This window comes from Chinchilla lanigera, unplaced genomic scaffold (genome assembly GCF_000276665.1).
Source record: "Chinchilla lanigera isolate Chin_1 unplaced genomic scaffold, ChiLan1.0 scaffold00024, whole genome shotgun sequence".
NCBI classification, from domain to species: Eukaryota; Metazoa; Chordata; class Mammalia; order Rodentia; family Chinchillidae; genus Chinchilla; species Chinchilla lanigera.
The window spans coordinates 1,463,670-1,476,781 of record NW_004955425.1 but is presented as its reverse complement, the minus strand read 5'-3'; the positions used below and the strand labels follow the sequence as shown (position 1 = coordinate 1,476,781).

At 36.6% G+C, this 13,112-nt stretch overlaps 1 protein-coding gene across 2 annotated transcripts in view; it reads left to right on the top strand.

Moving 5' to 3' along the window:
• Tnks2 (tankyrase, TRF1-interacting ankyrin-related ADP-ribose polymerase 2) overlaps window positions 1-13,112 on the top strand; it is a 73,255-nt gene that overhangs the window by 15,486 nt on the left and 44,657 nt on the right. For both annotated transcript variants that reach the window (XM_013514874.1, XM_005385828.2), the window contains exons 4-8: window positions 5,434-5,470; window positions 5,815-5,890; window positions 6,255-6,349; window positions 8,131-8,197; window positions 12,162-12,348. In XM_013514874.1, the coding sequence (XP_013370328.1) occupies window positions 5,434-5,470; window positions 5,815-5,890; window positions 6,255-6,349; window positions 8,131-8,197; window positions 12,162-12,348 (462 nt within the window). The remainder of the gene's footprint in view (window positions 1-5,433; window positions 5,471-5,814; window positions 5,891-6,254; window positions 6,350-8,130; window positions 8,198-12,161; window positions 12,349-13,112) is intronic.

The following is a 13,112-nucleotide window of genomic DNA, read 5'->3' as shown; positions in this document are numbered from 1 at the left end:
TTTCTTTCTTTGCACCTATATACTTAACCTCTCAACCTCCATCCCTAATTTCATTTTTTTATATCTGAACATGGTAGTACATGCCTGTAATCTCAGCACTCAGGTAGGCTAACGCAGGAGGACTGCTGAGAATTCAGGACCAGGCTGAACTACATAGGGAGACCCTGTCTCAAAAAACAAGCAGAAAAAAGAATTTTTTGCTTCTTTCATTTTTCTTTGCTTCTCTTTTCTCGCTTTTACTCTGTCTTTTCTAATTCCCAACATGTTCATCATTGCTATTCCCTTGTCCTTCTGAGTTACTGAAAGAGTTGAAAACTGTTAAAATGTTTGGTATTATATGTTGATACATGATTGGCTCTTTGGATGTCAATATTATTGGCAGTTCTGTCTTCACAGTGCAGAGGTAGGAACTGATGCTAGTAATCTGAAGTCAGTAGAGTAGGTGCCTTCTACTGAATCATTTCCAAAGCCATGGGTACATCACAGAGAGAAATCTATTAAACACATCTCTACTACATTGATCGTGAGAAGACAGGGTAACAAAATGCCTCCAGAAATACATAACTCTCCCACAGCTGATCTCACAGGCACTGACATGGGTGAATTTCCAGGCAGAGAACCCAGAAGACTAATAGTTAAAATAATAGAAGAAATAAACAGCTGAATGAATAAGTAACTAAAAGGACCAGCAAGCTTAAAGAATGTATAAATAAGCAGCTGGAATGAATTAAGGAAGGCATTGCAGGATATGAAAGACCACTCAAGTAAAGAATTAGAGGTAATGAAAAGGAATCAAGCAGAAGCCCTAGAAATGAAAAATTCAATCAAAAGGCAAGTAGGCAAGATCAGTCACAAGATAGAATATCAGGACCTGAGGACAAGATTGATATAGTAGAACATTTATTCAGTAATAATAAGAATAGAGGCAGTCAAAAGATGATCCAAGAGCTCTTAGGTGAGTCTAAAAGAATAAACTTACGGATCATTAGACTTAAGGAAGGGGTAGAGGTAGAGACGAATGGTACAAGAAATTTATTCACTGAAGTTATAGCAGAAAATTTCCCAAATCCAGGCAGTGAGATGGATACTGTTACGGTTTCGATCTAGAATGTCCCCCCAAGTTCTCATGTGTGGAAGGTGGTTGAATCATGGGTGCACTATATTCATCAGTGATTCATGCTTTGATGGATTCAGTAGCTAAATGTGCTGTTAGCAGGTGGGGCCTAGTTGGAGGTGAGTCACGGGGTGCGTGGCCTGGAAGGATACAGTCTGGTCCTCAGTTCCTGCCTTCTTTCTGTGCTTCCTGGCTGCCGTGGGGTGAGGATCTCTCCCTCCTCCATCTTGTTACTGCTTTGGAGCCAGCTGAACATGGGCTGAAACAGTGAGCCTAAATAAACCTCTCCTCCTTCAAATTATAGATAGCAGGTTTTGGGCTCAGTGACAGAAATGTCACTGAGACAGATACCACAGAAGTAGATGTTTAGAACCTCAAACAGGCAATTTTTTTGATAAAAAAAAATTGTAGAAATTCAAAAGAAAGAATACTAAAAGCTGTTAGAGAAAGGGGCCAAGTTACCTTTGAGGGCAAAACTCATCAGAATAATAGCAGATTTTGCAACACAAACCTTAAAAAGCCAGATGAGTTCAAAAGTTTTTCAGGCTCTAAAAGAAAAAAAATATTTGCCAACCCAAATTACTATGCTGCAAAATTATCCTTCAAAATTAATGGAGCAACAAAGATCTTTCACAATAAAGATAAACTAAAGAAATTCATTACGACCAAACTAACACTTCAGAAAGTACTTACAGGAGCCAGGTGTGGTGCCGCATGCCTGTAATCCCAGCACTCTGGGGGAGGTGGGCTGAGGTTATAGGATTGCCAGAAGTTCAGGGCCAGTCTGGGCTACATAGTGAGTTCAAGGCCTGCCTGAATTGTAGAGCAAGACCCTGTCTCAAACAAAACAAAACAAAACAAAAGTACTCGTAGGAATCCAAAACAGAAAAAAGGAGGGCAACAAAATGCCATTGAGAGAGTAAACAAAGGATTCAAGCACTGGAAAAATAATATTATGGGAGTCAGTATATACCTTTCAATAATACATGTAAATGGTCTTAGCTTTTCAATCAAGGACATACCTTATCCACGAAAATGGACACAGACTGAAAGTGAAAAGATGGAAAAGAGTATTCCAAGCAGTTGGACCCTGAAAGCAATGAGGAATCACTATTTTAACTTTTGACAAATTTGATTTCAAACCAAAACCAGTTAGAAGAAACAAGATCAGTACATATTGGTAAAGGGAACAATTCAACAAAAAGAGATAACAGTTATAAATATATATGCACTGTACATTAGTGCACCAATTTTATAAAACTAAAACTATTTGACATAAAAGGATAGATAGACAGCAGTACAAAGGTAATGAGAGACTTTAGTACCTTACTGTCACAAACAGCTCAAACAGACCCCCTTCCCAGAAAAGTTAATAAAGAAATACCAGTTAAACTGCAGCATAGAACTGCAGCATAAGTAGATTTAATAGATACCTATAAAGTGTTTCATCCAACAACAGCAGAATATGTATTCTTAGCAGCCATTGGAACTTCCTCCAAAGTAGACCCTAATTTAGGCTAGAGAGCGTATTTGAGTAAATAAAGAAGACTATAAATAATTTTTTTGCATCCTAACATACTAGACATCAAAAGAAACTACACCAACACATGGAGATTAAATAATACATTCTTGAATAATCAGTGAGTCACAGAAGAAAAAATTTTAAAGTTCATAGGTCAAATGATAATTGAAATACAACGTATCACAGTATGTGGGACACAATGAAAGCAATTGCAAGAGGGAAGTTTATAACAGTGAGTACCTACATTAGAAAAACACAACAATGCAAAATACTTTAAGTAACTTAATGATACATGTCAAAGTCCTAGAAAAATCAATAGTCCAAACACAAAACTCACAGAAGGAAATAAATTATAAGATTAGAGTGGAAGTCAATGAAATTGTGACTAAAAAAACAAATTACAAAGGATCAATAAATCAAAGAATTGGTTCTTTGAAAGGATGACTTGCTAAAACCTTACCCAGAGAAAGAACCAATCTACATTGATGTAATTGGAAATGAAAAAGATGGTACTACAGCAGACACCACAGGAATCCATAGGATTATTAGAAACAACTTTGAACATTTATATTTCAATAAATTGGGAATCTGGAAAAAATGGATAAATTACTAGATACATATCACCTACCAACCAATAAAACTGATACAGCAGTGAAAACTCTGCTTTCTAAGAAAGACGCAGGATGTGATGGATGCACTACCAAATTTTGGCAGAGCTGTAAAGAGGAACTAATGCCATAACTGTCAAACTTCAATGCAATTAAAGGGCAGGAACATGTCAGAATTCATTTCCATGAACCAAGCATTATCCTGATCACAAAACTAGATAAGGACTCAACACATGAAGAAAACTGCAGACCAGTATTCTTGATGAACATAGATACAAAAACCCTCAATGAGATACTTACAGATAATTCAACTAAACATTAAAAAGGTCATACACCATTCCAGGTCAGCTTCATTCCAGGGATACAGCGCAACTCAACAATAGATAAGCTCTAGAAACAACCTAGAAGCCCATCAACAAACAAATGGCAAAAGTAAATGTGGTATATGCATACAAAGGAATACTATTAACCCATAAAGAAAAGTGAAGTCATATCATCTGCAGGAGAATGTGTGGAACTTGAGACCATAATGTAAGAGAAATAAATCAGACAAAGAAAGTTAAATAGCACATAGTTTCTCTTATATGAGAATTCTAAAACAAAAGTGAATCAGGATAGCTGTTATAAAACAGAAAGACTTGCTGGAGATGGGAATCTGAATGGTTGAAGCTAGGGAAGGGACCTAAAGAGTTTGAAAATGATCATGATGTGCTGTACACATATACTAACACCCAATATGTAGGTATTGCAAACGTACACTGATTTTAAAAAGCAGAGGAAAATTAAAGTGCAAAAAGAAAATACTCATTTTCTAGTTTTATATTCACTTATAAATGTTATTGGCATAAAGAGTTTATAATTCTTTTTATATTTGTAGATATTTAAAGTAACATTAACTAAAAACAGTCTTTTGTTTCTTGTTTTTTTGAGAAAGGATCTCACTATGTAGTTCAGGTTGTCTTAAATTCACTATGTAGCCCAGGCTAGCCTCAAACTTGCAGCAATCCTCCTGCCTTAGCCTCCTAAGTTCTGAGATTACAGGCACACACCAGCACAGCTGGCCTAAAACAGTCTTGATGTTGAAAAAACTTTGTGGTTCCTAATAGTTTTAATGGTCATGTTTAATTAAATGATACAGGGGCTGGGGATTTAGCTCAGCGGCACAGCGCCTGCCTGGCAAGTGCAAGGTCGTGAGTTCGATTCCCGGTACTAGAAATAAAAAACAAAAAAGAAAAAATAAAAACCAAAAAAAATAAGTGATACAATGGAATTTTTTTCTTAATGTTAGTATATTGGGCTTTGTTTCTTTGGTTTTATTTGTACTTTTTTGCTGCCAGGGATTGAACTTGGGGCCTCATGGGCTGAACCTGCACTGAAGCCCTGATCTACACCCCTAACTTCATGTTTTGGTTTTGAGTGAAATTGTGAATACTTTTTTTTTTTTATCTGTTACTCAGTTAAGGAAATTTTAAGACAAAAAGGAAAAGCTTACCAATAGTCTGCTACCCAAGACAAACTTATTTAATATGGTGGTTGATTTATTTCCTTCTGGACATTTGTTTTTGTCCTTCTGGACATTTGTGTATTGCTTTTATATAGCTTTAAGCTAACACTTCATCATACCCTAGCATGGTGACACATGCCTGTAATCCCAGCACTGTGGGAGATCAAGGCTGGAGGATTGCAAGTTTAAGCCCAACCTGGGAACTTGGTGAATTGGTGAAATCCTGTCACCAAAAAAAGAAAAAATAAGAGTAAAAAGGGCTTGGGGTATAAGCTCAATGTGAAGGCCTTGTGTTCAGTCCCTACTACTATCAGAAAACAAAACAAGCTCTCCATTAATTAGCATTGAATCATTCTCCCTTTTCACTTTCTTTCCTTTTTTTTTTTTTTTTTTTTGGTACCAGGAATCGAACTCAGGACCTTGTGCTTGCCAGGCAGGCACTTGTGCCACTGAGCTATATCCCTGGACCTCCTTTTTCATTTTCATAACAAAAGTATTCTCAACATAAGTACTTTTAACCTACATTATATTCTGTTAATTAACCACTTTCCATTTATTAGAAATTTATTCCCAAATTTATCTGTATTAAATACCTCTAAATATAGTTCAGTGGGCATCTTTTTACATAAAACGTCATTAGGTTTGCTTGTTTTAATTTCTGCTCATTTTTTTTCCTGATTCACAGGTGAATATAAGAAAGATGAACTCTTGGAAAGTGCCAGGTAGGTACTAATGGTATAAAGCAATGTACTATGAAAGTATTACCATTAAAATTTTTTTTACAGTAATTATAAGCTGGACATGGTGGCACAGTCCTATAATCCCAGCACTTGAAAAGCTGAGGCAAGAGACTTGCTAAGTGTTCAAGACTTGCTTAGGCTACAGAGTGAGTTCAAGGCCAGCCTGAACTATAAAGCAAGATGATATCTCAAAACACCTCCCACCCCAAAATAAAACCTAGCAAATACAGTGTAAAAGAATGATTCTGTCTTAATGGAGGCAGTGTATGTCTCCAGTAGGATCTGATAAAGAATGCAAGTTGCTAATATAGCTTTTGCTGTTCTAGGAGTGGCAACGAGGAAAAAATGATGGCGCTACTTACACCATTAAATGTCAACTGCCACGCAAGTGATGGTAGAAAGGTAATATTTTTGGGATAATGTTCATGTTCTCCTACTAACAGGAAGATGTGTTTATCTTATTAAAATATATTTGAAAAGAGTATTTGTGTTTCATTTTAAGTAGTAATTCAGACTAATTCTTAAACAGTAAAAACTTGAAAGATTGTAAACATTTAGTTGTTTGTATACAGTATGTAGTAGTGAACTTAAAACTTTTACACCATCTTCAGTGTGTGTTAGGTTTTTTTAAGGACCAAAGTGATAACTACTCGTTAGAAAAAAGAAGTTATAATTCTATTTTCTGGTTCTGTATTTGGGTTTCTTACCTTTTCACACACCTTAAGCATTATGTGAATTGCATTAATTTATATGATTAATATTTCAGTCAACTCCATTGCATTTGGCGGCAGGATACAACAGAGTAAAGATTGTACAGCTGTTACTACAGCATGGCGCTGATGTCCATGCTAAAGATAAAGGGTAAGCATTTCAACAAAAATAATTACTTCAGTGTTACAATTCTTAAAACAAGTTAGTAACCTTATAAAAAGCTTTTTTTTTTACTACACAGCATTAACATCCATTGAGCTTCATCCCACCACTCATGCATTACACTTGGTAGAGCATAACAGATACCTGCTAAAATCATGAAGGTGTCTCCTAAGAGCCAGGGGATAGATAAGAGTACTACAAGAGTTCCCAGAAAGGGCTGTCAGTGATGGGCGGAATGATTGAGAAATCCTTCAGAGTACTTGACCTGGATTTTAATGAAAGATATCAATTCTAGAAGGCAAGGAGTTGGGAAACTCCCACTTTGCAGGAGAACAGGTATAAGTGAGAATGCTGAAGTGGAAAAGACAGAGCATTTAAGGAGCAGTGATCATGGGCTAGAAATATTGTTGGGTGATGGAGTATTTGCCTAGTATCTGCGAGGCCCTGGGTTTGATTTCAGCATTGCAAAAAGAGAAACTCTAAAAGAGGAGGTTAAGATGTGTGTTCTGGAGCAGTCTATGTGGTCAATTGGGGAACAAGGAGACTAGAGGCAAAAGGGGCAGTTAGGAAAGTCAGCATTGTAAGGGTTCAGACATAATGAGTTTTAATAGTAGAGGCAGAGAAAAATGAAAGTGAAGGCATAGGTGCACCAGATTTTACAGTGTAAGAGTAGATGAGATATTTTGAAAGTCTGGACATGATGAGAAAAAAAGAAAACTATTTTCAAATCCTAAAGCCGAGTGAGACCCAATAATACACATATTGAAGTACAAGAAGGAAAATTGAAAGGAAACATTTAGTTTCCTTTTAGAACTCTTTGTTTTATTAAGTATAATGGAAACTCAAGTGATAGTATCTACTAGATAGTTGGGAGTGAAATTAATGCCTAGGCAAATAAAGAACCGTATATTAAAAAATGGTACAAGTATGGTAGAAAGTGATTAGCCTTTAAAGGCAGACTACAGAGAAGTAAAGAGACTAAATAATGGGTGGCTGTCACTTTTATGAGAGGCTGTCATGATAGTGGCTGAGACTACTAACTATTGAGTGACCCCCAAGGAGAAGGTGAACCTTAAAAGATAGAAGTCAGGATTTTGAGGTTCCACTCTCTTCCCTTATAAAAAGTTCCTCCATCCCTATCATGAGTAAGTTTTCAGTTGCCTGAGAACTATAGCAGTTTACCTTGTAAGATTTCAAAAACGTTTCAAGGAAGAGCCACTGCTTGTGCTATATATCTGGTCAGATGAGCCAAATTAAAGACGAGAGGGAATTTATCCTACACTCAGAGAATGGTATGTGTAGAGACATACAAGAACTGTAGACAAACGGTTACTGAATATAAGGCCAGAAAAAGGGTCTTTATGCATGCTGTGTCAAGAAATTAGAACTGCTCTTGTAGGAAGCAAGGAAGAATTATTAAGGATGTTACAAGAAGGATAACCGCATCATATTTGCCTTTTAGAAAAATTTGGGTACAAGTAGGTGGATAAATTGCAGTGGGGCTATTTTAGTAGTGCAGGAAAGAAGTAATACAGGCCTAAACAGAGTCAGTGATAGTAGTAGTGTGGAAAAAAGATTTGAAAGCAACTTAGGAGTTAGAATTGTTAGAACTAAGGGTTCAAATGAATGAAACCAAATTTTTGTACATTTTTTAGGTCACATAAGGCATTTGCTGTTTAGATTAATTAAAGCTAAATGTTAATTTATATGTTTCCCTAGGCCTAGGAGTCTATAATAATATGGGCTTTTTCTCTCCCTTTTCATTGTAGTGATCTGGTGCCATTACACAACGCCTGTTCTTACGGTCATTATGAAGTAACTGAACTTCTGGTCAAGGTTAGTTCTTGTACACCTTTGATTGCTTTCTGGAATTGTATGAAATTATTTTAAGTATGTGGTATTTCTGTTTTTTCCTGTGTTGTACGTGCTTAACAGAGAAGGAATATTTATAATCATTATAAGATATAGGTGATTGACAGGTTAGCATCAGACTTTCAAAATTTTGAGATACCATATAGTTTAAATATGAAGTAGCATTACGAGCATATGAATAGTAGATTTGTAATTCTGTAATTTATAGCTAAAGATAAGACAATTTTTACTGACTCATACAATATTAAAACCACTAGTCATATTTGCGGGATTGGCCCAGTTGTACTTTTACGTTGGAGCAGGCTGACTTGGTTTTCTTCATTTTATGCAGTATACTGGCGACTATTGTTTAACAGGTTCCCGGGGGCACAGGAAACTTCTTACATTGACCCTTTTTGGGCAGGAGTGGAAGGTACATAACTCTTAGAGTGGGATCCAAGGATGTTACCGACACCCCTTCCCTCCTGTCCTGTCTCTGTGTATATATATATATTTTCTATGTATAAATTTATACACATTGAGACTTCCTTTACCGTACATCCAGTGTACCCTTTTGGTACTTTTCTCAGTCTCTGAGCAGCTGTTGTGGGAAGGGAAGAAAATTATTTCCAGTGCCTCTATGTTGCTTTACGGGTATATGCCACCATGGGATACATCTTTATCACAGAAGCAACTCTGTAGTCATGATTAGGCTATGTGTAGCACCTAAACCTTTTTATATTTAAAATGTAGCTTTAATAGTGTGCATTTGTAGCAATAATGCTTTTTTTGCTTTTTGAAAAACTGAATCTTACATTCAGAAGAATATTTGGAATATTTTTGTGGGTGAGAGTGAAAAACATCATAATCCTAGCACTCAAAAGGCTGAGGCAGGAGGATTGCTGTGAGTTCAAGGCCATTCTCAGCTATGTAGGAAGACCCTGTCTCAAAAAACAAGCCAGGTATGGTGGCGCACACCTGTAATCTCAACAATCGGAAGACTGAGGCAGGAGGATCCATGAATTCAAGGCCAGCCTGAACTCTATAGCAAGACCCTGTGTCAAAAAAAAAAAAGTTGGGGCTGGGGATTTAGCTCAGCGGCAAAAGCGCCTGCCTGGCAAGCGCAAGGTCGTGAGTTCGGTTCCCGGTACCAGAGAAAAACCAAAAAAAAAAAAAAAAAAAAAAGTGAAACATCAGATGGGTTTCACAGGAACTTAAACTGAGTGGTATTCTACTGAAGAATGGAAAAGCTGGGAATGTAGCTCAGTGGTAGAACACTTGCCTAGCACCACAGAACAGTAAGAATGGAAGCTAACTTAGAGGTTGTACTTAGAAAGGATGTTAGCTGAGGTTAGGGCTACCAGAGTAGCAGTGTCCGGGAAAGGCAGGAGAAGGCAAATAGGTAGGAATTTGGAATACATGGAAAGGTCCTGGGCAACACCAAGGTGGCATCCCTTGCTAAAGAGTTCAGGTGGAAGAAACTGTCATCTAGCAGCAAATGTTCAGTGACCATTTTTCATGACCAGAGCACGGGGCCTAGGGAATGATGACACCATCACAATTCCTGAGCCATGTAGTGAAGTATAGCACTAGTAAACATGAGAATAACAAGTAATTCTCTCAACTTTCTTCTCATAGCCTGTGAACACAAAGAAGAAAAATAGATGAATCTGGCTGTAATTTGGGGAAAATTCTGTCAGGTAGATTCATAATTAAACAACTGTGCAGAAAGTGTTGACCAAAATTTCTTTGCTTGGAAGGTAAAGAAATGGACTGCCAGAAGACTGTCTTTGCTTTAATTTTGGTCATTTATTGTTGTCTTGATAAAGGGGATGTGAAAAGAATTAAAATGTGTTGGGTACATGTCCCAACTCGCCATGATTTATGTAATTATTATGTACTGCAAACATCTACTCAAAATTCTTTAAAAAGTGGAATACTTACAAATTTTGTAGATTACCATGAAACAAGGAAAAGGTAACTAGTGTTTGAGCAAGTATAAAAAACAAGATGTGAGAGGAGGACATACTTTGATGTTTGCTTCATGTTGAAAGCAATTCTAGAGCTTTTAAATTTCCCATTGTTGCAGTGTAAGTACACATTATGATGTGACTACTTAAAAAGGTATCATAATGTAGCAGGTGCAGTGGCGCACCCCTGTCATCTCACATACTCATGAGACAGAAGCAGGAGATTCGCAAGTTCCAGCCCAGCCTGGGCAACTTAATGAGACCCTGTCTCACAATAAAAGGACTGAGGATATAGTTCAGTGGTAGAGATCCATGGGTTTAATCCTCAGTATTGGGCCGGGAGAGAAAGGGAATAAGCTGTCATAATTTTAAACTAATTGCAGAAGAATAGTGTCAAGAGCAAATGTAATAATGGATACAGTGTACTCTACACAGTCAAACCACATTGGAATTTATTGTTTGACTCGGGAGTTTTTTGTTTTGTTGTTTTTGTAATATTGGGTCTTGCACATGGTAGACAAACACTACTACTAAGCTACATCCTTAGTTCTGTAAGATGAATTTCTTAGTTAAAGGGCACCAGGATGATAAGACTCGGAACCCTCTGATAGGAAGATGAGTGAAGAGACTTTTAGGTGGTTAGACTGGGAAAAGAAAAAGGTGAGAATTGTTTTAAAATACTGTATTGGAAGAGTATTGATCTCTTTTGTACCAAAGAAGACAGATGAAACAAGTAAAAAGTATTTTAACTTAATGTAAAAGTGAACTTCGTAATATCAGAAGTTATCTGGTAACTACGAAAGCCCTGTTAGCCAAGTATTGGCTCCCCATCTTGAAAGTACTAAAAGAGCAAGTACCAGGTAGGGTATGTAGCTCAGTGGCAGACCACTTGACTACCATATGTGAGGCTGTAGGCTCAATCTCCAGTAGCACAGCTAAAAAGTGCAAGTAGGTGATTTGCCTTCAGTTGGGTATGCCAAGAAAGGGATTTTGTGATTGATTGGAGGTTGAACTAGTATAACTACTACGGTCCATCTAACTCCAACACTTGGATATGACTTAAAATTTTTAAAAGTCTGACAGTAACACTGCATTAGCAAGTATATGGAACAGCTTTAACTCAGATATTGCTGGTGGCAATGTAAAGTAGTATAGCCACTCTAGAAAATGGTTTGGCAGTAATAAACTTAAATATTAACTACAATGACATATATGAACATAAAGAGATTTAAGAATATTCATAATAGTTCAAATCTAGAAATGGAGCTGAGGAATATACCTCAGTGGTAGTGCTCTTGCCTAGCATACACAAGGCCTTGGGTTTGATCCACAGCAGCACACACACAATTAGAAATTGCCCAGCTGTCTGTTATGAATTATTGATAAAATATAAATAAATCTCAAAAACATGTGTGAAAGAAGTTAGATACAAAAGTATATACAGTATTTCATATTTATAAAATTGAGGAAGATATTAATATGGTACTAAAAGTCAGAATAGGGGAGAAAATACTTATGAAAGGACCATGAAGAAACATAGGTATTCAAGGTATCCTGTATCTTGATTTGGGTCATGGTATTATAGACACATATATCCAAAAAGAGGAAGAATGGTCTGGATATGTAGCTCAGTGGCAGAGTGCTTCCCTGGCATGCACAAAGCCCTCGGTTTGATTGCTGGTACCACCAAGGAAAAGATAAAGAATGAATGAAATTCTTGGAAAAGATGCAAGTAAAATCTAAAGCTTTGTTCTTAATTGTTCTTCGCAATAAGAGTTAAATACACCTTTTTGGGTAGACCTAACAATCAGCTGCTGTTTTTCCATTAGGAAAAAAATTACTCTTTTTCTGAAATGGTTGGCTCAAGTAAACCTTGGGAACATAATCTTTTTAAAGTTTGCATGGTATTATGTTACACAGTACTAATAATTCTAAACTCTTAAAAACTGAACATTGAATATATGCTTTTTCTTCTCCAGCATGGTGCCTGTGTAAATGCAATGGACTTGTGGCAGTTCACTCCTCTTCATGAGGCAGCTTCTAAGAACAGAGTTGAAGTGTGTTCGCTTCTTCTAAGTTATGGTGCAGATCCAACACTGCTGAATTGTCATAATAAAAGTGCTATAGACTTAGCTCCCACACCACAGTTAAAAGAAAGATTATCATGTAAGTATAAAGATTACAAATGTTCAGATAGCATATTAGGACATCAACAAACTGAATTTTTTTTTTTTTTTTGGTCTTTTTGAGACAGGATTTCACTATGCAGTTCAGGCTGGCCTTGTATCCCAGGCTAGTCTCAAACTCTCCATGATCCTCCTGCCTCATTCTTCCGAGGGCTGGGATTACAGGCTTGCGCCACCACGCCTGACAAACTGAACATTTTTTTTCTTATTTATTCATGCAGATGTTTAACACATTCCCACTGGTGGTACATGCATGACTGCCCCATCAGATGGCTTGTACCATTGGTGGTAGAAATGGTACAGTCATATAAATTACGGCCCCTTTGTGAATGTGTAAAGTAATAGAATATTCTCGTTAGACATGAGTATCTATTATTATTTATCATAATTAAAGTGTCTACTTATCCTAGGTGCTGTGAAAAGAAGATATATTAGCTTTTTGAAGTTATTAACTTTTCATATGTATTAGTCTTACTATAGATGGTATGCTTTTGAAATGAAAGCTTTTGAGCTTGATGCTATCTTTAATATAACTTTCTAGTTAATCTACTATGAAGTTAGTGTTATTTGTAAGATAGCCATCTCGTAATCCCCAGTTCTTTTTTTTAAGAGAAAAAACAGTGATACAGAATTTCAAAACATGGTAATAGGAGATTAACAATGATTAATATATTGTGTATTATTATCTTCAAAGTAGTTGCTCATATTACAAGATACAGGCATAAAAAATTAAACAATATAAGT